Source organism: Neolamprologus brichardi, chromosome 5 (assembly GCF_056152115.1).
Source record: "Neolamprologus brichardi isolate AB-2024 chromosome 5, ASM5615211v1, whole genome shotgun sequence".
NCBI lineage: Eukaryota > Metazoa > Chordata > Actinopteri > Cichliformes > Cichlidae > Neolamprologus > Neolamprologus brichardi.
The window spans coordinates 3,790,963-3,818,567 of NC_142108.1; the positions used below are offsets into that span (position 1 = coordinate 3,790,963).

General features: G+C 39.9%; 4 protein-coding genes across 7 annotated transcripts; 2 read left to right on the forward strand and 2 right to left on the reverse strand.

Annotated features, from left to right (window-relative positions):
• The first annotated feature begins 442 nt into the window (after positions 1–442).
• On the forward strand, positions 443–6,426 carry cdk5rap1 (CDK5 regulatory subunit associated protein 1). Its single transcript, XM_087840506.1, has 13 exons — positions 443–1,191; positions 1,270–1,373; positions 1,458–1,492; positions 1,580–1,680; positions 1,749–1,959; positions 2,047–2,167; positions 3,593–3,823; positions 3,912–4,009; positions 4,107–4,162; positions 4,443–4,573; positions 4,670–4,819; positions 5,595–5,735; positions 6,106–6,426. The coding sequence occupies exons 1-13, from the start codon at positions 906–908 to the stop codon at positions 6,235–6,237; spliced, it is 1,797 nt and encodes a 598-aa protein (XP_087696632.1). The 5' UTR covers positions 443–905; the 3' UTR covers positions 6,238–6,426.
• A 605-nt stretch (positions 6,427–7,031) lies between these two features.
• Positions 7,032–16,949, reverse strand: LOC148102696 (bactericidal permeability-increasing protein-like). 3 transcript variants are annotated; one of them, XR_015719026.1, is made up of 17 exons: positions 16,296–16,949; positions 16,089–16,203; positions 15,863–15,994; positions 15,624–15,779; positions 15,469–15,532; positions 14,743–14,803; positions 14,573–14,664; positions 14,295–14,471; positions 14,155–14,214; positions 13,913–14,080; positions 13,762–13,829; positions 13,635–13,677; positions 13,497–13,560; positions 12,305–12,381; positions 12,024–12,137; positions 9,414–9,618; positions 9,164–9,325 (listed from the first exon to the last, which is right to left on the reverse strand). XR_015719026.1 is itself a non-coding variant. In XM_087840509.1 (15 exons), exons 1-15 carry the CDS (start codon positions 16,396–16,398, stop codon positions 7,472–7,474), a joined length of 1,419 nt encoding a protein of 472 aa, XP_087696635.1. In that variant the 5' UTR covers positions 16,399–16,949; the 3' UTR covers positions 7,032–7,471. The 3 variants fall into 3 exon arrangements, 2 of the variants coding, with proteins under 2 accessions (XP_087696635.1, XP_087696634.1); XM_087840509.1 differs by lacking the exons at positions 9,164–9,325; positions 9,414–9,618; positions 12,024–12,137; positions 12,305–12,381; positions 13,497–13,560 and adding exons at positions 7,032–7,510; positions 7,678–7,754; positions 8,885–8,948; XM_087840508.1 differs by lacking the exons at positions 9,164–9,325; positions 9,414–9,618 and having other exon boundaries at positions 11,653–12,137.
• Positions 9,095–11,218, forward strand: LOC102786326 (mitochondrial tRNA methylthiotransferase CDK5RAP1-like). The gene is made up of 5 exons (XM_087841176.1): positions 9,095–9,158; positions 9,252–9,382; positions 9,481–9,630; positions 10,406–10,546; positions 10,917–11,218. The coding sequence occupies exons 1-5, from the start codon at positions 9,095–9,097 to the stop codon at positions 11,046–11,048; spliced, it is 618 nt and encodes a 205-aa protein (XP_087697302.1). The 3' UTR covers positions 11,049–11,218.
• A 4,398-nt stretch (positions 16,950–21,347) lies between the features above and the next one.
• LOC102788400 (bactericidal permeability-increasing protein-like) lies at positions 21,348–26,989 on the reverse strand. 2 transcript variants are annotated; one of them, XM_035905146.2, is made up of 17 exons: positions 26,724–26,989; positions 26,574–26,648; positions 25,517–25,627; positions 25,310–25,424; positions 25,078–25,209; positions 24,837–24,992; positions 24,660–24,723; positions 24,262–24,322; positions 24,092–24,183; positions 23,814–23,990; positions 23,674–23,733; positions 23,429–23,596; positions 23,278–23,345; positions 23,151–23,193; positions 23,013–23,076; positions 21,651–21,727; positions 21,348–21,502 (listed from the first exon to the last, which is right to left on the reverse strand). In XM_035905146.2, the coding sequence occupies exons 3-17, from the start codon at positions 25,617–25,619 to the stop codon at positions 21,464–21,466; spliced, it is 1,419 nt and encodes a 472-aa protein (XP_035761039.2). In that variant the 5' UTR covers positions 25,620–25,627; positions 26,574–26,648; positions 26,724–26,989; the 3' UTR covers positions 21,348–21,463. The 2 variants fall into 2 exon arrangements, with proteins under 2 accessions (XP_035761039.2, XP_035761040.2); XM_035905147.2 differs by lacking the exon at positions 26,724–26,989 and having other exon boundaries at positions 26,574–26,713.
• Positions 26,990–27,605: the final 616 nt, after the last annotated feature.

Genomic DNA, 27,605 nt, shown 5'->3' on the forward strand with positions numbered 1-27,605 from the left:
TTTCATTTTATCTTTACACTGTGCACCTTTGATCCAGGAGGGCGATATTTCGTCCTACTGTATACTTGAGTGCATATTGTTATGTTGACAATAAAACGCTTCTTGACTTGAATTAAACTTGTGCATGAATGAATGAGGAAACGCTCGATAGCTCAATCGATTCATGTAAATAATAAAAGAAGCAAACAAATAAACAAACACAAATCATTAACTTTTTATCTCATTCGCCGCACTAATGTCGATCTCAACTGAGTTTTGAACAATAACCTACCGACATAAAGGTGACCGACAGGTGTCTCACCATCAGTAACCAAATTATGTAAATGTTAATTTTCCCTTTGAAGCTTTGTCGCACATACGGAACCATAGTTTAGAATAAGGAGATCATGACGACGGACCGTGAAGATGGACGTACAGTGACATTTTTGTCTAACGTACATTACGGACTTCTCGAGGATTGTAGTCTGACATTTAATTACCTTTTACGACCCACACACCAATTATCTTATTAACACACCGGATAAGCGCCTGAATTGACTTAAAGATAAAAACTATTTACCTCTTTTCGAGCTTCCTCTATGTTTGAAACAAACTTACTAGTATGTAGCAACACTTCACAAGAGTGAAACGTTTTTCCGGGTTTCATTAGCGTCAGGAACTTGAAACAGGGAGTGACTCCTCTTGATACTAAGACATCTTTGGCTCCACATGATATCTGTACCAGAATGACAATTCACTCGAGGTAGTTAGCACTCGTGCTGTATCTTACTGAGTAAAAAGGGACTTTTGACACTATGTTAGTTTTTAGCTTGCGGCAAAAGTAGCTAACTAAAATACATAGTCGCTCATTTCCATTTACACCCGATAGGGAATTACGAAGCCTTTGCTCTTGTGGTTAGCTAAGCATGGAGTACCTCAGGACTTTAAAACCCATATTTACAGTAACCCAACACTGGCCACCTCTCAGCCGCATCCAGGCTAGATACTGTTGTAAACTGGCTAGCGCTGTTGACACTGTGAGAGAAAAGAAGAAGACTGTAGACAAGTTCAAGAGTCGGCTATCATCTGGTCCAAGTTTTCAGGATTTCGTTAAAGGGCTTCCAGCTAACAGGAGCCGTGCTGCAGATGAAGAACCCTCAGAAAATCATGATTATCTCTCTGAAGGCTTGTTGATGGGAAACTCAAGGAAAGGTCGGTGAAAGCCATTTGTTTACTTAGCTTTGAATGCTTGTGGTGATGCTAAAGGGGTTCTTTGGCTTATTGTTGCAGTTTATTTTGAAACCTATGGATGTCAAATGAATGTGAATGACACAGAGATAGCCTGGTCCATACTGCAGAAGAAGGGCTATCAGCGCACAGCTCATCTAAGCGAGGTACAGCTGACTTCTGGTTTTATTTTATGAATCTAGCAGAAGTAATTTTAATGCAGTTTGATTAAGATGTGCGTGTACTTGCAGGCAGATGTTGTTCTTCTGGTAACGTGCTCTGTAAGGTAGGAGCAAAGATCAAACTCATGAAAAGTTTTGAAATCTAGTGCTAGGTGATGGCAGCTTTGCAACCTAATCTCTTTTCTTAACAGAGAAAAGGCTGAGCAAACAATATGGAATAGACTGCAACAACTAACAGCTATGAAGAGGAAACGATTAAAGACCCACACACCAATGAAAATTGGAATTTTAGGTGAGTAAGCTCTCATGCAGATGATGGAGGTCACATTAAGGGTACGTTCATGGGTGTGTTTGTCTCAGGCTGCATGGCGGAGAGGCTGAAGATGGAGCTTCTGGAGCGAGAGAAGCTCGTAGATGTCCTCGCTGGTCCAGATGCATACCGGGACCTTCCGCGTCTCTTGGCTGTATCTGATGGAGGTCAGCAGGCGTGCAATGTGCTGCTCTCTTTAGAGGAGACCTATGCTGACGTCATGCCCGTCCACCACGCGCCTCGGGGGCACAGTGCTTTTGTGTATGTTGTTTATCAAATGGTTATCCACCTTTTCCTGTAACAACGCATCTTCACACTGAATCTGCTGATGGTTTTGTGTACCGGCAGGTCCATCATGCGAGGCTGTGACAACATGTGCAGTTACTGCATTGTTCCCTTCACTCGAGGGAGAGAGAGGAGTCGACCCGTCCGCTCTATCCTGGAGGAAGTTCGTATGCTCTCTGATCAGGTAAGCTGTAACAGTGGGAAGGAAAAACTCCCTTTTAAACAAGAAGAAACCTCCAGCAGAACCAGGAAGCGACAGCTATCTGCTGTAACTGGTTGGGGTCGAGGGGAGACAAGACTGAAAACATATGCCATGTTCCTTTCAATAAAGGTTGAAACTATTGATTAAGACCATAATCTCATCATGAAAGTGTTTATTGAGGTCATGCAATAAGGAAGTCGATGAAATTCTGTACAACCAGTCATTTTTTGATAAGAACCCATAAATCATAGACCTCCTGCCATTATAAAAATGGTTGTAGCTTCTAAGTCTGAAAAATGAAGTTTATGAAAAAGTACATGAAACCTTTAATTCTTATTATGGCCAGCAGGGGGCAACAATGCCTCTTATCATTAAAAAGATGTATGCATCTATAAGCAGGGCTGCACATAAGTGGTCCGCAGTTGCGCTTGCGCTGTCAAAATAAAAGACACGCACCAGATAAGAAGTTGCAATATGTGGCATATTCTGCACCACCTCTCTGTGCGTTCATCATTTGTTTGAAGCCAGCTCATCTCCTGCAACCACTTTTCCGAGAATACGCGCTTCTTTTGTGGTTCGGACTCCTTCTGACATTTCTTTGGAGGAACACCAAAGTAATTGCTTAGTTCTAAACAAATGTCTGTCCTCCTTCAGAAAATCTTATGTACACAAACGCGCGTTGCAACTTCTTATCTGGTGCGCGTCTTTTATTTTGACAGCGCAAGCGCACCTGCAGACCACTTATGTGCAGCCCTGTCTATAAGTCAACTCACCTGATCTGTCACCTCAGCAATTGCGTTACTTGTCAGTTTGAGGTCTCAGTTGTTACTTTCAAGTCCATTTAATACAGTATGATGTTCATTCTCTAATATAAACTGTCCAGTAAAGTAAAAAAGGAGCTAAAGCAGGGTATGCTTTACCATCTCATTAACAAATCGTTGGGCTGTGAGCTTGGAGCATCCCTCTGTTTCTCAGTCAGATCCACCCCTAACTGGTCTGGTATGGATAAAAGAAGCTAATGTGATGACAGTGAAAACCCTAACATTATCCCTCTTTTCTACACAGTAAATGCAATCTCCCTCTTGCTCTGAACATAGACTGTTGTACTGAAGGAATCCAAAGCTTGAATATGATTGGTCAGAGAGCTCTCAGTGCCCAGATATCATCCACCTTGTTTATAGATTCTCCAAATTCATATGTAGATTTGTGTTTATACAGTTTGCACTCTATAGGCAGTAGGCGAGAGCTTTAATAATTATGTCTGGTTCTCTGGTGCTGATTTTGATCCTTTTCTTCTGAATTATTCATGTGTCTGACACTGCTGCAAATTTGTCGTCCTTTGAGTTCAGCGCTCTAAAATGAACACTTGAGTGTGCCTGACGAGTGTGTGCTGGGTGCTTCTGTCAGGGTGTGAAGGAGGTGACGCTGCTGGGTCAGAATGTGAACAGCTACAGGGACATGTCAGACGAGCAGTTCTGTGGTTCAGATGTGACCAAGCTCAGCCGTGGCTTTAAGACCGTCTACCAGACAAAGCGGGGAGGTCTGCGCTTCTCTGACCTGCTCGACCAAGTGTCACGCATCGATCCCGACGTGAGGATCAGATTCACATCACCTCACCCCAAGGATTTTCCTGATGAGGTATTTGCTTTAATATGCTTTTCTTCCTTTGGATAAACACTTGGTTCAGTGAGCCCTGCTCACCTGGTCTGTGTGTCGATCTTTACAGGTTTTGCATCTGATTGCGGAGCGAGGGAACATTTGTAAGCAGATCCACCTTCCAGCCCAGAGTGGAAGCAGCCGGGTCCTTAAAGCAATGCGTCGCGGGTAAGAGATTAGTTCACTAGCATATGACTTTGTGAAATTAAACTTAAACACCACTAATTGTCCTCATAACATGTTGTTTTCCTCCTAATATGTACAGCTACACCAGAGAGGCCTACCTCGATCTTGTGAGGAACATAAAGCAGATCATCCCAGGTACTAAAATCAGGTTTCTCCTTCAATTTGTCACCTGTCTCTGGGTACGATTATTACATTTAAACATTCATTTTACTACCTGAGTATCTTTCACTTGTATGTAGAACGAATGTAAAGAGATCTTGGTGTTGTCCATTCATTTTTAGCAAAACTTTCTCCTTTTTCCAGGAGAATCCTGAATCTATCTGTAAAATTACAAAATACACTAAGAAATAAGAAAAAGCACCTTCTGTCCTCTTTAACCGCCGTCTGTTTTACATAATTTCTGTTCGTGTGTCAGACGTGAGTCTCAGCAGTGACTTCATCTCAGGCTTCTGTGGTGAAACTGAGGACGACCACCAGCAGACTTTGTCTCTAATCAGAGAGGTGGGCTACAATGTGGGATTCCTTTTTGCTTACAGTATGAGAAAGGTGAGTTCTTCTTACTCTAGAACTCACTTACTTTCTTTTCTCCCGTCCTTTAAATGATATGTGATGTAATTGTTTTTCCATGTCCATGTCATTCAGAAGACGCATGCCTTCCACCGGCTCCAAGATGACGTCCCAGTGGAGGTGAAGCAGCGAAGGCTGGAGGAGTGCATCACCGTGTTCAGAGAAGAAGCTGAAAGGGTCAACGCTGCTCTCATTGGCAGTACACAGCTTGTCCTGGTGGAGGGAGTGAGTAATACACACAGAGTTTACCAGTGTGTTATCAAAATTGTTTTTAAATATATTTTGACCTTCAAATAGCACGATTGCAGGTGGTAGAGCAGTGAACAGTAACTACGTCAGCCACACCCTTGAACCACAGGCCGTATGTAAAGGATGGTGTAGCTGTTGTGATGTCACCCATTGGTTTTGGACATTTTGAGCTATATGAGTAAAAGACAAACACAAACGTGCACAATTACTGCACAAACTGAAGCACACTTTGTACCTGGTAACAGCCCCATTATATGGCTATTCCATTAAAGAGGCACCAACAGCACATCGTCGAGAGGTCCAGTTCATTGAGTTGTATTAGCCCCCCTAACTTCAAGCTTTGCCAGTGTCCAAATGTACGTCTGTAAACGATGCATGACAGACCCGACCACATATTTGCACTTGTCACTACACCTCTTTATTGCGGCTGTCGATTTACATACTCGGCTGCAGCTTTTCAGCTGAAGCCTACACACAACAACAACAACAGGACATAGTTCATGTTTTAAGCCGGCGAGACCACGTCCCACCACAATGACATAGTAAAACAAAGTAACAGACTGTAGTCATGCTTTTTAGTGCTGTTTAGTTAGATATTTTGACATGGAGGTTTGTGGTGGTTTACTTGCTGAGGAACTAAGTTTTTTGGCACTTCATTGTGGGCTTAAGGCCTGGATGTTGCTTCTTGACTGGAACTTAAATTGCTTTGAGTAGAAAGAAACTGAATTGGCTGCTTTTGATTTTTATTCAGGAAAGTAAAAGATCTGCCGAGGACCTGTGTGGAAGAACTGATGGCAACATGAAAGTGATTTTCCCCAAAGAGGATGTTCATGTTCAGCCTACAGCATTCAGCACTGTACCCATCAGTGCTGGAGACTATGTGCTGGTGAAGGTAGGATATAATTGATATAGACGGAGGCAACTTTAAAGAATATCTGTTGTCTTCTAAAAAAACACGATTTATATGAGCAACATGTTTGGCAGATTGAATGAATGTTAGGCCACTACATGAAATAGTCAAAGCCAAGTTTTAAGGGATCCTTTAGTGAATATATCATGTGTTTATGATGTTTCATCATGTCAGCGGTTTAATGTTTCTGCTGTAAGAATTGGTTGATCCAACTTTAAATGCTGGGTACACTGTCACCAGTCAGGAAAGTGACTGGGAAAGTGTTTCAGGAATATTGATTATCTTGAATGTATAAATACGGTTCCTGTATTCAGTCTTTTATTCTCTGGCATCTTCTTTTGTCTTGTTTTAGATCTTGTCTGCCAACTCCCAGAGCCTGAGAGGTCAAGCTCTCAGTCTCAGCTCCCTGAGAGCCAGAGAAGTGCACTGTAGGACTCCACCTGAGGACCAGCGTGATGAACATGTAGCTCAAACTCAACCGTGACTTAAACATGTCACTGATTGATGGACACGGATGATACCACATCGAACAGACTGCTACATTTCCTTCATCACTTGTTTGACGTTTTTGACAAATGGAGGATGCTTTCAGGTGGACTGTTGCAACAAGCTGTGAAAGTTTCACTTGTAAACATTGAACTACGGAAGTTTATTAAAAGCTGTTTGAACGATGCCTGACGGTGTTCTGTGTGATACATAAAGTGGCATTTTTTAAGATCATTGAATCATAAGGAGACACATTGTCTTTTATGTGACTTTGTCATTTATTAAGCACTCTAAATTGCCAATGTCTGAACATGCTGTAAGGTAACTTACAAAAAGCAAACAGGGAAGCAAGCGTTAGCTAATATTAGCCGGCTGACACGCTAAGGTAAATTCTACAGTCCAATTCTAATCCCAACTAAGGTAAATTCCAAGCTGACTTATATGTCAAAATGTAGTCTTGAGAGAAAAAGGTTAACTCAGACTGCAGGGCTGAAGTAGTAGCTTAGCTTTCCTTTGCCAAAATACTTATTGTTGCAAATGAATCATGTCATATTTGTGCAGCTAGCTTGGCTACAGCTAGCTTGGCTACAGCTAGCTTGGCTACAGCTAGCTTGGCTACAGCTAGCTTGGCTACAGCTAGCTTGGCTACAGCTAGCTTGGCTACAGCTAGCTTGGCTACAGCTAGCTTGGCTACAGCTAGCTTGGCTACAGCTAGCTTGGCTACAGCTAGCTTGGCTACAGCTAGCTTGGCTACAGCTAGCTTGGCTACAGCTAGCTTGGCTACAGCTAGCTTGGCAACTGTATCCTGGTTGCTAAGATTAATGTCATGTAGCTTCACCCATAAAACCATGTGGAAGTAGTTTATATTTATATTCTTTTAATCTCTACCAACCACAGAGTGATGTATGCAGTTGCAAAAAGACTAGCAGTCCTAAAGTGGTCTACAGACTGGAGCTCAGAAGACATTTAGCTGATGAGTGTGCTGATGATGTCCTTGGCAACTCATTTCACTCATATTAAAAAAGTCCATACGCACTAAATATAGAAATGGTTAACTTCAGAGGAGAACCAATACATAGAAAACACAATATTCTGACTGCTGTCAAAAGTAATACTTATTTAGCTGTTTTCTTGGGGATTTCTACCAGATTATCGTACTCTGACTGTAATTGTGTCTTCATGGAAGGACGCCAGAATGCAGAAAAGAATCTGGGAGTTTTCAGGAGTGCAGTTCAGCTGAACTGAACATCTGTCCCAATCAGGATGTAGTCCTAGAAGGAACAGTTCACAGCTTTGAGTTAAAAAAAATCTGCTCATTCCTTAGAAATGTCAAGATTTCTTAATTAGATCTCATGTCATATACAAGAAGCAATACGCTCACATGCATGAAATAGATTGATTTAAAAAACAACAGCAACATATTATCAGTATCTTTGACCTTCAGCACATCAAGCTGGGTGTTCATAAGCTTCATCTTTCCAATTGTGGGCAGTGGGTATCCCTTAGCAAGTTGGACTGCAAAATGAGATTCATAATTTTAGATCACAATTTCACAAATGTGGCAAAATGTCATAATGATATTATAGATGTATTACATAGCATACTGACATCAATAAAATTAAAATACAATTTAAAAGAAAACAATGGAATGTGTTAAAGTAAGGTCTCTGATGAACTTCATTCATTTAAACTGTTAGAAAATAGACTCCCACAGTGCATATTAAAAACAGCAGACTTATTAGAAGTGGTAAAGATGCACAGGGAGATGACCCTGAAGGTGATTCAAAGGTATATATCTTTGGAACATTTTATGATTTCCCCAATAAGAAAATGGGGTCGAATCTTAAAATAAATGGTAAAATATTCAGAAGACCAGTACAAGCTGTATTCACTAGCTGGGCCCACGTGCCCATTTTAGGTTTGACAGCGTTTTAGTAGATGAAGGTGAATGGCTTGGACATGAATTGAGCTCCGGTTTGGGGAAGGCCTCGAAGAGGGCTGGTGGCGGGCCTGGCAGATCCCCATGCACTAAACAGAAGTGAAGAAGTTAAAGAATTGAAAAGTGGAGGGAGGGTGAGGCACGTAAATGAGAACGAACAGCTGTTAGAACTGTGGGAACTATATAGATGAGAACCGGGAGGAGCATATTTAGAGGCGTGGTCCCACTCCTGAAATTCCCGATATTTTATCTCCAGTAAAAGCAGGTGTGAAGGTAGGTGAGTACAGTTCCTGTACTGTGGTGGAAGTATTCTGGATTCTTGTAAATTACTTGAATAACTTTATCTTTTATGTTTTAAATTTTTAACAACACCTGAGAGGTAAATAATGAACTTCTTCAGATTTCATAAACTTATTGACTTTATAAAATATGAGCTGATAGTGTAAATTAAACCAACAGAAAGAAAGAAATGGAATGAGAATAGTTTCCATATAAGCAAGAGCTGGGGGTCTGTTTTACACAATACAATATTAATAATTATCCAGACATATGTAGTTAAAAATAATAATCCTGCTGGTCCCTCGTGTTGTTTGTCTAATATTCCCTGGAACTTTGGAGCTGCTGTGAAAATGCAAATGGAAATCCTTTTTGGAGATTTTGGTGGGGAAAAAAAACTCTTTAAAATTCAAAGTGAGGATGAACTCACCATTAACAGCAGGTATCACCACCAATTTGAAGATCCCTTGTAAGATGCTATTGAGGGTGCTGACCTGTAGGTTAGATGTAGGGTTAGTTTGAGTTGCTGATGGTTCAGACTGTTATTGTATAAAAACGCACTTCTTACCTGAAAGTCTCCCACATTACTTTTGTCCAGGGTCAGATCCATTCTGTGCAAATTAGACTAAATTAGAACGTGATGTTCATCTTAACAAAGACCAACAAAACTTTCTCCTTTTTCCAGGAGAATCCTGAATCTATCTGTAAAATTAAAAAATACACTAAGAAATAAGGAAAAGCACCTTCTGTCCTCTTTAACTGCAGTCTGTTTCACATAATTTCTGTTCGTGTGTCAGACGTGAGTCTCAGCAGTGACTTCATCTCAGGCTTCTGTGGTGAAACTGAGGACGACCACCAGCAGACTTTGTCTCTAATCAGAGAGGTGGGCTACAATGTGGGATTCCTTTTTGCTTACAGTATGAGAAAGGTGAGTTCTTCTTACTCTAGAACTCACTTACTTTCTTTTCTCCCGTCCTTTAAATGATATGTGATGTAATTGTTTTTCCATGTCTGCCACACATTCAGAAGACGCATGCCTTCCACCGGCTCCAAGATGACGTCCCAGTGGAGGTGAAGCAGCGAAGGCTGGAGGAGTGCATCACCGTGTTCAGAGAAGAAGCTGAAAGGGTCAACGCTGCTCTCATTGGCAGTACACAGCTTGTCCTGGTGGAGGGAGTGAGTAATACACACAGAGTTTACCAGTGTGTTATCAAAATTGTTTTTAAATATATTTTGTCCTTCAAATAGCACGATTGCAGGTGGTAGAGCAGTGAACAGTAACTACGTCAGCCACACCCTTGAACCACAGGCCGTATGTAAAGGATGGTGTAGCTGTTGTGATGTCACCCATTGGTTTTGGACATTTTGAGCTATATGAGTAAAAGACAAACACAAACGTGCACAATTACTGCACAAACTGAAGCACACTTTGTACCTGGTAACAGCCCCATTATATGGCTATTCCATTAAAGAGGCACCAACAGCACATCGTCGAGAGGTCCAGTTCATTGAGTTGTATTAGCCCCCCTAACTTCAAGCTTTGCCAGTGTCCAAATGTACGTCTGTAAACGATGCATGACAGACCCGACCACATATTTGCACTTGTCACTACACCTCTTTATTGCGGCTGTCGATTTACATACTCGGCTGCAGCTTTTCAGCTGAAGCCTACACACAACAACAACAACAGGACATAGTTCATGTTTAAAGCCGGCGAGACCACGTCCCACCACAATGACATAGTAAAACAAAGTAACAGACTGTAGTCATGCTTTTTAGTGCTGTTTAGTTAGATATTTTGACATGGAGGTTTGTGGTGGTTTACTTGCTGAGGAACTAAGTTTTTTGGCACTTCATTGTGGGCTTAAGGCCTGGATGTTGCTTCTTGACTGGAACTTAAATTGCTTTGAGTAGAAAGAAACTGAATTGGTTGCTTTTGATTTTTATTCAGGAAAGTAAAAGATCTGCCGAGGACCTGTGTGGAAGAACTGATGGCAACATGAAAGTGATTTTCCCCAAAGAGGATGTTCATGTTCAGCCTACAGCATTCAGCACTGTACCCATCAGTGCTGGAGACTATGTGCTGGTGAAGGTAGGCTATAATTGATATAGACGGAGGCAACTTTAAAGAATATCTGTTGTCTTCTAAAAAAACACAATTTATATGAGCAACATGTTTGGCGGATTGAATGAATGTTAGGCCACTACATGAAATAGTCAAAGCCAAGTTTTAAGGGATCCTTTAGTGAATATATCATGTGTTTATGATGTTTCATCATGTCAGCGGTTTAATGTTTCTGCTGTAAGAATTGGTTGATCCAACTTTAAATGCTGGGTACATTGTCACCAGTCAGGAAAGTGACTGGGAAAGTGTTTCAGGAATATTAATTATCTTGAATGTATAAATACGGTTCCTGTATTCAGTCTTTTATTCTCTGGCATCTTCTTTTGTCTTGTTTTAGATCTTGTCTGCCAACTCCCAGAGTCTGAGAGGTCGAGCTCTCAGTCTCAGCTCCCTGAGAGCCAGAGAAGTGCGCTGTAGGACTCCACCTGAGGACCAGCGTGATGAACATGTAGCTCAAACTCAACCGTGACTTAAACATGTCACTGATTGATGGACACGGATGATACCACATCGAACAGACTGCTACATTTCCTTCATCACTTGTTTGACGTTTTTGACAAATGGAGGATGCTTTCAGGTGGACTGTTGCAACAAGCTGTGAAAGTTTCACTTGTAAACAAACTATGGAAGTTTATTAAAAGCTGTTTGAACAATGCCTGACGGTGTTCTGTGTGATACATAAAGTGGCATTTTTTAAGATCATTGAATCATAAGGAGACACATTGTCTTTTATGTGACTTTGTCATTTATTAAGCACTCTAAATTGCCAATGTCTGAACATGCTGTAAGGTAACTTACAAAAAGCAAACAGGGAAGCAAGCGTTAGCTAATATTAGCCGGAAGACACGCTAAGGTAAATTCTACAGTCCAATTCTAATCCCAACTAAGGTAAATTCCAAGCTGACTTATGTCAAAATGTAGTCTTGAGAGAAAAAGGTTAACTCAGACTGCAGGGCTGAAGTAGTAGCTTAGCTTTCTTTTGCCAAAATACTTATTGTTGCAAATGAATCATGTCATATTTGTGCAGCTAGCTTGGTTACAGCTAGCTTGGTTGGTTACAGCTAGCTTGGTTACAGCTAGCTGGACAACTGTATCCTGGTTGCTAAGATTAATGTCATGTAGCTTCACCCATAAAACCATGTGGAAGTAGTTTATATTTATATTCTTTTAATCTCTACCAACCACAGAGTGATGTATGCAGTTGCAAAAAGACTAGCAGTCCTAAAGTGGTCTATAGATTGGAGCTCAGAAGACATTTAGCTGATGATGTGCTGATGATGTCCTTGGCAACTCATTTCACTCATATTAAAAAAGTCCATACGCACTAAATATAGAAATGGAAATTCAGAGGAGAACCAATACATAGAAAACACAATATTCTGACTGCTGTCAGAAGTAATACTTATTTAGCTTTTTCTTGGGGATTTCTACCAGATTATCGTACTCTGACTGTAATTGTGTCTTCATGGAAGGACGCCAGAATGCAGAAAAGAATCCTGGGAGTTTTCAGGAGTGCAGTTCAGCTGAACTGAACATCTGTCCCAATCAGGATGTAGTCCTAGAAGGAACAGTTCACAGCTTTGAGTTAAAAAAAATCTGCTCATTCCTTAGAAATGTCAAGATTTCTTAATTAGATCTCATGTCATATACAAGAAGCAATACGCTCACATGCATGAAATAGATTGATTTAAAAAACAACGGCAACATATTATCAGTATCTCTGACCTTCAGCACATCAAGCTGGGTGTTCATAAGCTTCATCTTTCCAATTGTGGGCAGTGGGTATCCCTTAGCAAGTTGGACTGCAAAATGAGATTCATAATTTTAGATCACAATTTCACAAATGTGGCAAAATGTCATAATGATATTATAGATGTATTACATAGCATGCACTGGAATCATTCCACCTAATGTAGCTTCATACACAAATTCAATTAAGGAAAATACTGACATCAATAACATTAAAATACAATTTAAGAGAAAACAGTGGAATGTGTTAAAGTAAGGTCTCTGATGAACTTCATTCATTTAAACTGTTAAAAAATAGACTCCCACAGTGCAAATTAAAAACAGCATTATTAGAAGTGGTAAAGAGATGCACAAGGAGATGACCCTGAAGGTGATTCAAAGGTATATATCTTTGGAACATTTTATGATTTCCCCAATAAGAAAATGGGGTAGAATCTTAAAATAAATGGTAAAATATTCAGAAGACCAGTACAAGCGCTATTCACTAGCTGGGCCCACGTGCCCATTTTAGGTTTGGGGAAGGCCTCGAAGGGGGCTGGTGGCGAACCTGGCAGATCCCCATGTACTAAACAGAAGTGAAGAAGTTAAAGAATTGAAAAGTGGAGGGAAGGTGAGGCACATAAATGAGAACGAACAGCTGTTAGAACTGGGGGAACTATATAGATGAGAACCGGGAGGAGCATATTTGGAGGCGTGGTCCCACTCCTGAAATTCCCGATATTTTATCTCCAGGTGTGAAGGTAGGTGAGTCAGTTCCTGTACTGTGGTGGAAGTATTCTGGATTCTTGTGAATTACTTGAATAACTTTATCTTTTATGTTTTAAATTCTTAACAACACCTGAGAGGTAAAGAATGAACTTCTTCAGATTTCATAAACTTATTGACTTTATAAAATATGAGCTGATAGCGTAAATTAAACCAACAGAAAGAAAGAAATGGAATGAGAATAGTTTCCATATAAGCAAAAGCTGGGGGTCTGTTTTACACAATACAATATTAATAATTATCCAGACATATGTAGTTAAAAATAATAATCCTGCTGGTCCCTCGTGTTGTTTGTCTAATATTCCCAAGGACTTTGGAGCTGCTGTGAAAATGCAAATGGAAATCCTTTTTGGAGATTTTGGTGAAAAAAGCTCTTTAAATTTCAAAGTGAGGATGAACTCACCATTAACTGTGGGTATCACCACCAATTTGAAGACCCCTTGTAAGATGCTATTGAGGGCCCTGACCTGTAGGTTAGATGTAGGGTTAGTTTGAGTTGCTGATGGTTCAGACTGTTATTGTATAAAAATGCACTTCTTACCTGAAAGTCTCCCACATTACTTTTGTCCAGGGTCAGATCCATTCTGTGCAAATTAGACTAAATTAGAACGTGATGTTCATCTTAACAAAGACCTCTCGGCCCTATTTTTCTTTGCCAGTTAACTCACTTGTTGAGGGTGACAGCTGCAGCCAATTTCATTTCACTGACAAACATACGGACACTCACGCTGGCCTCCTGTCAAGGCAATGGTGGTTCATTTCAGATGGTTTTCTAAAACCACAAAGACAATTTAAAATCATATCAGTTGGGTAACTTACCAAGTTCAGGACAAAAAGAGGCGACAGAGTAGAGCTGGGCTGGATGGCAAAGGCCGTCACTGTGGTGGTGGCCTGGACTATTGCGTTGTTGGGCTCAAAGGTCAGTGTGGGGGGTTTCTCCATCTTCACCAGCAGCTTCATCATCAGACCTGGGAACTGCTTAGCAATCTGGCAAAAAAAAGAATTTCATGTGAAAAACTGCCAAGAATGCGCCACATAAAATGACTGGGATGTGTTGTCACCTGTGGGATAATGACTCCAAATGTTTTGGTGTTGAGTCGGATTGGAGAGCTTTTTGGTATCTGGCACGACAAAGTGAGAAAGGTTAGATCAGTTTGATGTCCTGAAAAGAAGGTATGAGACTCAGGAGGCAGCAGTTTACCATGTCGTCAGTGATGGACAGGCTGAGGACTCCAGCATTGTTGTAGACGAAGGCTGCAGAGTTGACAGTAAAGGCAGACATGCCGATGTACAACATGTTGTTGTTCTGGGGTGGCAGGTTAAAGGCCGCTGGTGAGAACGGAGGCTCCTGATGCTTCCCGATGTTGTAAAATTCCCCCTGAGAAAGAAGACCCAGAAAACAATGCTCCAGATTGTTTTTAAATAATAAAATGATATCTTTAGATTCCTGTAAAAATGTAGTGTTGCATAATTCTTTACCTTCAAGCTCAGATCTATCGAGGACTTTAAAACAGTCGGTGACGATACCATGGAATATTCAATCTCTGCATACTTGTCCACCTTGGCTAAGACTGCATAGAGACAGAAGCTCACTCATATGTTCATCACCAGTGAAACAGCTGACTGACTAACTAAACAGGATACTTTACCATTGAGAGTTTTCAGCTGAGGGTTTAAATCAGATACCACAGTGGTGGCCCGAGGGCAGATCTGCAAAACGGAAGAAATCTGGTATTAGACTTTGATTTGTATTGGAGAAAGTCATCATTAAAGGCTCACAAAGACATTTCAAAATTAAACATTTGGTGAACAAAAGAGCAGATGTTAAATAATCGCTTAATCGCTTCTCTTAATGGATATCCATGAGCAACATGGATATCCATTAAGAGAAGCTCACAGTTCTCCATGTAGAAGCTTAAAAGAACCTAATGAAAAAACATACACAAGATTTTCTGAGAAAAAAAAAATCCTTCTAACTGGGAAAGCAAAGAGATGATGATGTGTTTGTTTAATGATAAACTTAATGCTGCTGCAGCTGAACTTTTCATTCCACATACAGCTTGTTTCATGATTTCCATTAGGCTACATTATTAGTGTAGTTTGGTTTGTGTTTGTTGCCTCCCTTCCTCCCTGCTTCTGGCTTTCAGTGCATATCTAAGGCTCCTAAGGTTTCCAAATTTTGGAGGTAAATCAAAGTATCTTGAAACACTGCCCAACCCAGAAATCTTTAGTTCTTTATTTTAATCATTATCCGTTTACTTCAGAGTAACTACTGATGGAAGATAATGTGAGACACTGTGAACTAGCAGACACCTTACCTAGCAGGTAAAGTGTGTAAGCTGGATTTCTGCTGCATGTAGCAGATTTGCTCTCACCTGTTTCTGAATTGCATTGCGCAGAGCCTTATCAATAAACCTTGTGAAGAGATTGTACAGCCAGCTATCAAAAAGCAAAACCAGCAGGAATTAGAAGAATTCTGCAGATGAAGTAAAATAGTAAAACCCTTCTCCCTCACAGCTGGGTTTCTCACCTCGCTCCACCATGGAACTTGACCTTTGCACTTCCAACAGCGGCTGAGCAGCTGTCACTGCTGACCGCTGGTCGGCCTGTCTCGTCACTCTTGATGGAGATGGTTGTAGCGATACTGAGACCATTCACATTCAATTCAAAAGACCCGCTGTGCTTTCTGGTAAAAGAGAAAAAATATCAGATATTATATTTTTAAGCAGATAAATTACTTCTCTAAAGAAGAGATGTTACCTCACTCACATTATTCGCAGGTACTTGACCCTCCAGTTTCCATTCAGACTGATGAAGGCGTCACCTATAGACATTCTGACTCCAGTCCCTGGCACCAGATCCACTGACGACTTTGGTATTCCCACCTTCAATACACGTATACTGGAAGAATTCGTGTTTTGTTTGTTTAAGCAGCAACAGGACAAAATACTTTGTAACAGAATTTAGAGACATGTTGAACAAACTGGAGCCTTACTTTGACAAATTGTACTGGACTTTTCCAATTGGAGACACCTTCTTTTTCCCAGAAAAGTCTGGAATTTGGATAGAATTGAGTTTCTGCTGCATGTCAGCCATGCCCAGTTGCCTGCCTAACAAAATGTAAAGAAAAATAATTTACTGAGCAAACACTGGAGAAATCAGTCCTTTTTGAGCAAGAGGACAGCTTTTACACAAACCTTACCATATTCAATGCCTTTTTCTGTCAGCCTGACCTTTACTCCAGGATTGATGCTCAAGGTTGCGGGGATGAGAGCCCCCAGAACCAGCCAACAGCACAGGAACATCTTCAGAGCTGAGCCATGAAGAATAAGAAGACCAAGGAATATTTATACAAGCACAAAAGCAGAAGAGATTCTGCTTACGAAATCTATGGGGAAAAATCGCAGAGCAATAAAATCCAGCTTCTTCTTTTAGTGACAGTTTACAAGAACATGTACCAATTCAACAGCACTGACATACAGAGCTTAGTGGAGCAGCAATGCAAAGCAGTTTATTTCACCACTTCCTCGGGTTGCTTAGAGTGAAAGCCTATGAAAGAGCTAACGGCCATTGCTCCACATGAGACTGCATAAGATTGAATGACAAATTAAATGATGATGAAGTTTAGTTATACAGTGACAACACAGTTATCACACACTTAGTTCATGTGTCTCAACATTTAATTTTGTTAACAAATAAACCACAACCGAAAACTACTAACGATTTGTAATCAGAGCTATACAAAAAACCTCTAACATTAAGTCTTGGAAAAAGTTAAAGACATCTAGCTATGAAATCGAGAGCACCCTAAATTTAGAGTCACACTGAACATCAAAAGTTTTCCTGGTGCTCCAGACATCTGTTTGTAGGTGCATTTGGCAGCAGGTACAGGTGCGACTGTGAACCTGAATGAAACGGTTGCCCATCTTCTAGGAAAGGTGCCCAAACACCATTGCTCTCTCCTAATCCATCCTAATTTTTTTCTACTTTTGCTTTTTGCTAGTGTCATTGTTACTGCAAGACACAGTGCAAGAGTGTGACAGAGATACCAGGAGATATGCTGTTAAACAAGGAGAGCAGGACTAGTGACAGCTGCTTTGTGCAATGAGGAACAGAACAAACGCTGTCAGTCGTGCAGTGGGACTTGTGCTTGCAGCCCAGCACCATGTATCCATTGGAATTCCCCAGAGAATACCAGAACTGGCTGCTTTGCTCTGACATTCTGTTTTCATCACACATCGGAGGCTCACACAATTTATGTTAACAGGGAAAGACTGTCTGGCAAAACAATGACGAGAAATTTGCAAAGAGCGTGTCATCGGTGGGAGCCGTTACTCCTGTACTAGCCCCCCTTGTGTTGTGTTCTGGTCAAATTTGACCAATTTAAAAGTTTTATGTCTGAAAAGTGTTGTTAATTTGATCAGACAGACTTAAGATTCTGTGACTTTCTCCACAAAGAGGATGTCAACGCACAACCTAAATGTGATTAATTTGCTTAACATTTTGTGTATTTTATTGAGCATTTTTAAACTCTTGGTGTTCCTGGTCAAAAATAAACCCATTAATAGAAATGATTCGTTGTTTTCTAAGCCTTGCTCACAGAGCACTGTCTGGCAGCACCGTGGCAGGTCGATATAGAGTGAGGCTCGTGATTACACATTTGATCACCACACTGGTGAGGAGAAAGAGAAGCCAGGAAACTGACACTGAAGATGGATTAGAGGGGGAAGTGTCAGAAGTTGAATATAATCCAGAGCAAGAAATGACTAATGAGGGTGAATCCACTGATGTAGATAATTAGGTTAGGTTAAGTAATAACTTTAAATTATTCCATCGATTTTCCTCTATTAATCTGGGTCCTGAACCATACTGAACAATTATCGTGTGCAGGTATTTTAAACCTGCTAACATCACCTCAGTCTGCTTTTGCTTAGCTAGCAAACCCACTCTCCTCTCAACATCATGAGAGGGAAGAGTTGGTTTAATACTTATAGTTAGCTGACACATCTGATAAGTATATGCACCATAACTGGTCATAGAGATTTAGGGCCAAGTTGGGATAAAGACAGTGTGATATAGTAAGCAGCCTAATGGTACAGTCTGGTTTACTTTTCTTACAGATTCATGATGGAACTTTAGTCCTCCTTTGAAATGAGTTATAGTTGGTTTCACAACAACAATTTCAGAATGCTGCCTCGTCCACAGTGCTTAGCTGATTGATCTTGTAGGGTTAATTTTTGTTCCTTCACCTGATTCAAATTGTGAATACTTAGTTTTCCTTCCCTGAATTTGTCCATGGTTGTTTGTTGTTTGAAAAAAGATAAAAGTGTTGAATGAGTTGAAATGTTCCACACTGTGCCTCTGTGATTGTTCCAGAATCCAGAATGACCTCTCCATGTAAAGACCATTCCCCCCCCTGCATCTTTGCGGATTTGAAAGTTAACTGGTCTTCAGGTTGCAGTGCAGAGTGATTGCCCTACACTCTTTGATCCTGTTCAAAAGCGGATTCTTTGCAGAATGGTTCCTGACTTCAACCTTTACTTCTTTCTGATATTTTTATATTTGAAAAAACTCAAATATATTTTGATATTTTTAGTGTCAGAATTTTTTTTTAAATTTTTGTTATATTTAAACCTGACATGCATGAATTATGACAACCTCAATCAAGATTTTTTTCTTAAGTATTTTTATTCATCTTTAGGCATGAAAAAAAGACTACATTTGTCATGATCCTGGGTCTTTTGACCCAGCGTTTTAAGTTTGAGTTTATTTTGATATTCATGGTCTATTTTCAAGTTCATTAGATTATCTAAGTTTATTTGTTTATTTAGATTCCCCTTGTGTCTTCTACCCCTGTGTTTTAGTCTCCTTTTGCCTTTATGTGTTTCATGCTGCGTGTCTTATGTCGTCAAGGCTATATTGTCTTGTCTGTGTCTCATGTTCCTGTTTTATTTTGAAGGTCTGTGTCCTATGTCAGCGTAGTCAACTTTGCTTCCTTTGTCTCCTTATGTCAGATTAGTGTCAGCTGTTTCCCCATGTGTTCCCACTTCCCCTAATCACCTCCTGTGTATTTAAGTCCTCTGTTTTCAGTGTCACTGTCAGGTTGTCTGTGTTCACGCCACGTTTTCCATGCCATGTTTCATGTCTAGGTTTTTCCTTGTTGTTTATTTAGTTCTCCCAGTTTAGGTTGATGTTAATTTACTTCAGTTTGCCTTGCCCTTTCTTTCTACCTTTTTTACCAGCCTCATTAAACGACTCGCTTTTTGTTAACATTCAAGTTCTGTTCCCTGTTCCTTGGAGTCTGCATTTTGGGTCTTTTTTTCAATTCATACAGTCTGCCTCCCCCAGACTGTGACAACATTTTTTAAAATGTACTTTTCAAAGAGTTTTTTTACATGTCCACTTAGGTGGACAACATGTGTTTTAATTTATGAGATTGACAAACGAGTGCACATCAGTGTCTAATGTAGTGGTTTATGTGCAAGTATACCATCAACACTGATACAAATACAAAAAAACTGCCTTTGAATAGCTGTCCACTGTAGTGACCACAATGAGTGAAATGGTTAAAATGCTATTGATTGTATTTTAATGATGCAAGCCTTTAATCTCACTTCACTTTATTTTGTGACTATTTTAAGAATAATATAAAATATGCATTTCTGTTATTATTACTTTTCTATAATGTTACCAATTTAGGGGAAATAATGACAAAAGATACATGACTATTACAAAACAGACTGTGAAATTACTGCAAATTACTGTAAATATACCTACCAATTGACAGTCTATTAATACTTCCTGATGTTACATAGCCATAACAACACAAAATGACATAACATAGAAGTTGATTAACAAGCAAATCTATGTAAAATTACAAAAACATCTGCAAATAAATCATCTTAATCTACAGGTGCAATTTTTCACATTATTGTACATTCGACATGTTAATTCACGTCTTTTTTGTAATTCAATGATATTTCATGTATTTAAAAATAACAGGAAATTTCTGAAAAAATATATTTTAAAAAATTCTGGTAAATTACAGATTTTGTTTACAGTGTAGAAAGCCATTTGAAACATGTCTGGTAAAACATGATGCACAGTAATATGTGTGTTAATGCAGTTTGAAACCTGCTAATGCGCTCTAATGTAATAGAAAATTTCTCCAAGAGAAGGACAGAAAGCTTCCTGCCTCTGTGAACTACATAATAAACATGTGTTTGTTTTGAGTTTTTATATTTTTATATATAATTATTATAATTATTATAAACTGTTTGGTGCTGAATATGTAAATATATTTGATTCATTATGTGACTCTGACTCATTATCGATTACTTCGATTAAATATGTCAGAATGGGAGGTAAGACTTGCTAACACAGTGGTATAAAAACTATTGTAGATCAGTGAATTTATTAACTGCTAATTAGTAAAAAACTGAGGTGTGTCTCTGTCTTTCTGTCAATATTCACACATCTGAGTTTCCCATTGTGACAGTTTTTAAAGTTGTGGATAGAAGTGGGGGGCTGGTCTTATGCCATGTGTATTGTGGCTGTGAAAGTTATTCATATGAGTTCATTTATTTGGCGTGAGAGGTGGAGATGTTATTAGAATGGATGCGTGCTTTAGCTCAAACCTAAACCCCCCAAACTTGACTCTTTTTTTAAAACACTAACTTTCTATGATCAGTATTTAGAGATGAACCACACACACCTCAATAACACTTTTATTTTATTGAAACAGAGCAGAAATAAAGTGACCTCAGTAATCTGCATACAGGAAGTCACTTTTTTTTTTATCACAGATTTTATTGAATCTGTAACAATAAAAGTGAAATTCCTGTCCAAATGTTGCTTTAACAGGACTATGTGAGTGTGTTAGATTATTTTGTAACTGTTACAATGTTTGTAACCCTTCTGAAGCTATGGCCATCATGTAGAGACTTCCAGGTTGCTTCACTCACTCAAGATCTTCCTAGACAACGTGGACTATTGAATCGTACCCTTGACATCAGTACAAACTTTCCTGATGAGTTTATGGGCTCAGCCACTGGTTTCAGGTCATAATGAAGAAAAGATTAGGTCGGTATCAACTGTTTATATACCTATCACAAAAGTTCACAAAATCAATGCATAGAAAATATATTATATATATATTAAAAATCAGATGATGTCCAAACAGTCATCAGACAGAAGTAATACTCATACTCATTCTCATTCATTTTTTTTTTGTTGTTTGTTTGTTTGTTTGTTTGTTTTGGGGGTTTTAGTGGAATTTCTGCCAGATGATCGTACTCTCACTGTAATTGTGTCTTCATGGAAGGACGCCAGAATGCAGAAAAGACTCCTGGGAGTTTTCAGGAGTGCAGTTCAGCTGAACTGAACATCTGTCCCAATCAGGATGTAGTCCTAGAAGGAACAGTTCACAGCTTTGAGTTAAAAAATCTCTCTTAGAAATGTCAAGATTTCTAATTAGATCTCATGTCATAAACAAAAAGCACTAAGCTCAAAAACATGCTTAAACAAACTTATTAAACATATTATCAGTATCTCTGACCTTCAGCACATCAAGCTGGGTGTTCATAAGCTTCATCTTTCCAATTGTGGGCAGTGGGTATCCCTTAGCAAGTTGGACTGTAAAGTAAGATTCATAATTTTAGATCAACTTTCACAGTCTTATAAGTGGCCTATTGTTAATAGGAAGTACTTGTATTAGACGGCTCATGTTTTGGAATCTGTGGATCTACTGCCATCTACTGAAATACAACATTAACATACACTTTAGGAGGAAAATCAGTGAGTTTACAAATACAATCCAGTCACGGAGATGTTCAAGTTACACTCACACATTTCTGCAACTCCACCTAGAAGTAAAAACTTGACCAGATTTAAATTAGGCTTAATCTTTCTTTCAAGGTTTTCTCATAGGGCAGAGTTGCATGTCTCTTTCACTGCATCAGAACAGGGACGGTGACTCTACAATTTGACTTGGAGGAAGAATCAGTTGCAGGAATCCAGAGTAAGGTGATTGCTGAGGAAAGTTTGTGATTCGAGCACAAAACCCTTTGTGGCTGTTTGATGAGGTGAGAGTGGGCGAACTGTGGAATGTGCTAAAGTAAGTTCACTGGTGAATTTCATTCATTGTCAAATGAGTGTGGTAGTCCCTAAATGGCAGCGACATGTTGGCTCATTGGGAAGACTGCACTATCCAACTTCCCTACTTACTCCCAAAAATCCCAAACAATCTCCAAGCTACCCAGCGCCTCCCGTCTCTCTGTTGCACGAGACAGAGAAAGAATAGAAGAATATGAGAAGCATAGATGGTCACAGCATCTTGCTGATGAACATCATTTACAGCAGCACTAAACCACGGAAGAAGGACCTGTTCTTAATAAACAAACACACGTCTCTGCTACGTTGTGCCTACCAGTACCCACACAGTGGATATACATCGGCAGTACGTTGCTGGAGGGCTGTTTTACTCAATGCACTGGTAATAACTATCCAATGTTTTCAACTACATACCCTGGCAAAGCTATTGGGTCTGCACAGCAACTTTTTATGGTCTGTTCTACTGTTGTCCCAAACTGGCTTGACATGAAGATGTGGATTTTGCTAGTTGGATAGGCCCAAGAGATTTTTCAAGTAAAAAGTAATGACAACGATTTGCAGGAGACATCCTTAACTGTGAAGTCAGGAGTGGTTATTCCACGTTACAGTCATTGCCCAGTGTCAGTATTAAACCCGAGTATTTAAACATTCGTCTGCAAAGCTCATTGTATGCTCTGTGTAGGTCCTTCAAGTTGTTTGTATAGTATTCCCCAGGACTTTGGAAGCGTTGAGAAAATACAAATGGAAATCCTTTTTGGAACTTTTGGTGAAAAATCCTCTTTAGAGTTCAAAGTGAGGATGAACTCACCATTAACAGCGGGTATCACCACCAATTTGAGGACCCCTTGAAAGACATTTTCCAGTGGTCCCACCTGTAGGTTAGATGTAGGGTTAGTTTGAGTTGCTGATGGTTCAGACTGTTATTGTATAAAAACGCACTTCTTACCTGAAAGTCTCCCACATAACTTTTGTCCAGGGTCAGATCCATTCTGTGCAAATTAGACTAAATTAGAACGTGATGTTCATCTTAACAAAGACCTCTCGGCCCTATTTTTCTTTGCCAGTTAACTCACTTGTTGAGGGTGACAGCTGCAGCCAATTTCATTTCACTGACAAACATACGGGCACTCACGCTGGCCTCCTGTCGAGGCAATGGTGGTTCATTTCAGATGGTTTTCTAAAACCACAAAGACAATTTAAAATCATATCAGTTGGGTAACTTACCAAGTTCAGGACAAAAAGAGGCGACAGAGTAGAGTTGGGCTGGATGGCAAAGGCCGTCACTGTGGTGGTGGCCTGGACTGTTGCGTTGTTGGGCTCAAAGGTCAGTGTGGGGGGTTTCTCCATCTTCACCAGCAGCTTCATCATCAGACCTGGGAACTGCTTAGCAATCTGGCAAAAAAAAGAAGAAATTCAGATGAGAAGCTACCAAACATTTATACTTTAAATATACCAAATTGTGTTGTCACCTGTGGGATAAAGGCTCCAAACGTTTTGGTGTTGAGTCGGAATGGAGAGCTTTTTGGTATCTGGCACGACAAAGTGAGAAAGGTTAGATCAGTTTGATGTCCTGAAAAGAAGGTATGAGACTCAGGAGGCAGCAGTTTACCATGTCGTCAGTGATGGACAGGCTGAGGACTCCAGCATTGTTGTAGACGAAGGCTGCAGAGTTGACAGTAAAGGCAGACATGCCGATGTACAACATGTTGTTGTTCTGGGGTGGCAGGTTAAAGGCCGCTGGTGAGAACGGAGGCTCCTGATGCTTCCCGATGTTGTAAAATTCCCCCTGAGAAAGAAGACCCAGAAAACAATGCTCCAGATTTTTAAAAAATAATAAAACGATATCTTTAGATTCCTGTAAAAATGTAGTGTTGCATAATTCTTTACCTTCAAGCTCAGATCTATCGAGGACTTTAAAACAGTCGGTGACGATACCATGGAATATTCAATCTCTGCATACTTGTCCACCTTGGCTAAGACTGCATAGAGACAGAAGCTCACTCATATGTTCATCACCAGTGAAACAGCTGACTGACTAACTAAACAGGATACTTTACCATTGAGAGTTTTCAGCTGAGGGTTTAAATCAGATACTGCATCAGCCACCAGGGGGCAGATCTGCAACAGCAAGTAGTGAAAAGAAGAACCTTATTTTCAGGAAGAAATCTGGAGACAGTGATTTGTATCGAAGAAAATCATCATTAAAGGCTCACAGCGACACTTCAAAATTAAACCTTTGGTGAATGTTTCAAACAAAAGAGCAGTTGTGAAAAAAATTAATTAATCAATGCACATGATCAACAGTGAAGCTTGGCACATCTGTAGATGCACCTTTTACATTATCTATTCATTTTACTTCAGAGTAAAAGATAATGTGAGACACTGTGCACTAGCAGACACTTCTGGTCAGCTGCATGAGCTGGATTTCTGCTGCATGCAGCTGATTTGCTCTCACCTGTTTCTGCATTGCGTTGCGCAGAGCCTTATCAATAAATGTTGTGAAGAGATTGTACAGCCAGCTATCAAAAAGCAAACAAAAACAATAACAGCAGGATTTAGAGAAATTCTGCCATTTGTCAAGAAAATGAAGTAAAATAGTAAAACCATTATCCCTCACAGCTGGGTTTCTCACCTCGCTCCACCATGAAACTTGACCTTTGCACTTCCAACAGTGGCTGAGCAGCTGTCACTGCTGACCGCTGGTCGGCCTGTCTCGTCACTCTTGATGGAGATGGTCGTAGCGATACTGAGACCATTCACATTCAAATCAAAAGACCCGCTGTCCTTTCTAGTAAAATAAAAAAGGATATCAGATATTATATTTTTAAGCAACCAAATTATCTTCCCTATACAAGAGATGATACCTCACTCACATTATTCGCAGGTACTTGACCCTCCAGTTTCCATTCAGACTGATGAAGGCATCACCTATAGACAGTGTGACTCCAGTCCCTGGCACCAGATCCACTGAAGACTTTGGTAAGCCCACATTAACTATATGCATGCTGGAGGAATTAATGTGTTTTTGTTAAAGAAGGAAAAGGACAAAATAACAGTTTGCTACAGAATCTAAACACATGCAAAAGAAAAAATCTGGTGGCTTACTTTGACAAACTATACTGAACCTTTCCGATCGGAGACACCTTCTCTGTCCCAGAAAAGTCTGGAATTTTGATTGATCCGAGTTTCTGCTGGATGACAGCCATGCCCAGTTGCCTGCCTAAGAAAAACCAAAGAAAAAAGAATCTGATGAACAAATCCTGGAGAAATCAGTGCTTTTCTAAAAATGAAGCATTTTTACACAAACCTTACCATATTCAATGCCCTTTTCTGTCAGCCTGACCTTTACTCCAGGATTGGTGCTTAAGGTTGATGGGATGAGAGCCACCAGACCCAACCAACAGCACAGGAACATCTCAGCAGCTGGAAAAGAAGGACAAGAACATCAGCAAAATTCCTGTTTATGCAAGAGCAACAGAAGACGGAGCAGTATTGTGAAGAAAGATTGGAAAGAAAGAAATTAAAGAAGATGTACAAATACAACATTACTGAAGTACTTTGCAGTGGAGGAGAAGTATAAAGCGGTTTATTTCATGCTTCATTGAAAGAGCTAACAGTCATTGCTTCACATGAAACCACATGTCCCCTGAGAGGTCAGCAGGGTGAGCTTGAGCGATATCAAACTAGGCTGATTGTCAGGGCATAAAGATGGTCCACCATCTTTACCAACACGGCGTGTTTCAAGCTAGATGTGCATACAGCTTTAAACCAGAGCAGTTACATGCTTTTTGTCTACAGCGTGTCATTCTCCCCACTAAACCAAAATAAAGCTGACCCTTTCTAACTCATACTTGAACTTTAGTACACGGCATGTGTGGATGGCAGATCTGGACTCTGTCTGTCTGAAGAATGTGGGTTGTTTTTGTTGTTTTATTGAAGATCATTTGGTTTTTACAGCCCACACTAGAAACCAAAACCTTTCTTTATACCCAGTGAAAAAAAAAAGCATCCTCAATGTTGTCAGTTTGGCTCAAGTATGTTTCATATTTCATCTGAATGCATCTGAATCTCAGTGTTTTCAACACTCAGAGATGATGCACTCAATACAAACCACATCTGTCTTAACCTGAGTTGCAACACTAGTTTGCTCAACTGATAACAAGTCTTTACAAGTCAAACCTTATAACAACAACCAAAGCGCACTGAGAGACTAAATATAACTTATTTTGCAGTAGAGTAGCCACGTACCCTTTCAGATTTTACCCTTTGAGAGATCTGTGTTAACTGCCTGCACTATCTGTGTTGAGATTAAGCATTACAACTCAGAAAACATTGCTGCCATATACATTTAACCCACACTCACTCTTACCTGAAGCAACAGTTCGTCCGGAAGACGTAGCTTGTCCTTTCTCAGACGATGTGTCAGCGTAGCCAAAGAGTCAGACTGAAAGAGGAAGAGAATCACATGCGCTCTAATTCACTTACTTAATCAGGAACCGAGCTTCTCAAAGAAACTCACCCAGCAACAATAAGCAAACATGCCGTTTGCAATGTCCCTTTATTGAATTTCATTCCACACCCTTATCATTTCTTCACAAAAGACTAACAGTGTAGAAGTTAAAGATTATCAGAGATTTTAAAGACAGACTACGTCAACTACTGTAAAGCTTGGTATTGTTTGAAGAACTTTATGTCCTTGAAAGTTCGTCCTCTTGTTTTGCAGGTATGTCTGTGTTTTAGTTCCTTGCATGAATTTACAGTAAGTACTGCACAACTCAACTTCCCACTTCCTCATCTCAGTTTTTCAAAGAATTATTGAATGTGTTCAGCTGCCAGGCCGGCTTTTTAAAGAGACAAAGGCTGCTTTCCACTCCACCCTTGTGGACTCAGTATCAGTTATCAGTCCCTTGAGTGAATTTCAAGCATTCAAATGGACTCAAAGATGAACTTGGTGGATTTTGGTCTCTTTATTAAAGTCACTGGGATCTCACACAACACAATTTTGGCTATAACTAAAGTATTAATGTGCTTATTGTGACTGCCATAACCTTTTAACTCTCCATGCTATCAAAAAATACTCTTCAAACTGCTGCTCTGAGTAGATAACCACATGTGTTTTTACTGTACTTTTACTGTAAATGCACATTTCAACTTTCTAAAAAAAAAACAGAAGAAGAGACCAGGAAATGGTTCCTCAGTGAAAATCCAGCGTGACAACATCACAACCAAAACCAAAAACTTGATCATGTAATGAGCGTCAAAGTTTACTATATCATATTGTTTGGTCATGATGTGCATCAATATTTTCTTTGTGATTTAAAAACCACTGAAATTGCTTCCTGCTTTTTGAATTGCTGTTTATGTTTAAAATACAAAGTCATCACACAGCAGCTGGTCAGTA

Coding starts and splice junctions, on each gene's coding strand:
- cdk5rap1 (XM_087840506.1), top strand. CDS start 906: ATGGAGTACCTCAGGACTTTAAAACCCATATTTACAGTAACCCAACAC. Junction 3,824..3,911: donor CCAAGGATTTTCCTGATGAG/GTATTTGCTTTA, acceptor CGATCTTTACAG/GTTTTGCATCTGATTGCGGA. Junction 5,736..6,105: donor GAGACTATGTGCTGGTGAAG/GTAGGATATAAT, acceptor GTCTTGTTTTAG/ATCTTGTCTGCCAACTCCCA.
- LOC102786326 (XM_087841176.1), top strand. CDS start 9,095: ATGTTCATCTTAACAAAGACCAACAAAACTTTCTCCTTTTTCCAGGAG. Junction 9,631..10,405: donor AGCTTGTCCTGGTGGAGGGA/GTGAGTAATACA, acceptor ATTTTTATTCAG/GAAAGTAAAAGATCTGCCGA. Junction 10,547..10,916: donor GAGACTATGTGCTGGTGAAG/GTAGGCTATAAT, acceptor GTCTTGTTTTAG/ATCTTGTCTGCCAACTCCCA.
- LOC148102696 (XM_087840509.1), bottom strand. CDS start 16,398: ATGTTCCTGTGCTGTTGGCTGGTTCTGGGGGCTCTCATCCCCGCAACC. Junction 14,665..14,742: donor TCAGCTGAAAACTCTCAATG/GTAAAGTATCCT, acceptor GTCTCTATGCAG/TCTTAGCCAAGGTGGACAAG. Junction 7,755..8,884: donor GGTGATACCTGCTGTTAATG/GTGAGTTCATCC, acceptor CTCATTTTGCAG/TCCAACTTGCTAAGGGATAC.
- LOC102788400 (XM_035905146.2), bottom strand. CDS start 25,619: ATGTTCCTGTGCTGTTGGTTGGGTCTGGTGGCTCTCATCCCATCAACC. Junction 23,597..23,673: donor TTGGAGCCTTTATCCCACAG/GTGACAACACAA, acceptor TTTTTTTGCCAG/ATTGCTAAGCAGTTCCCAGG. Junction 21,728..23,012: donor GGTGATACCCGCTGTTAATG/GTGAGTTCATCC, acceptor CTTACTTTACAG/TCCAACTTGCTAAGGGATAC.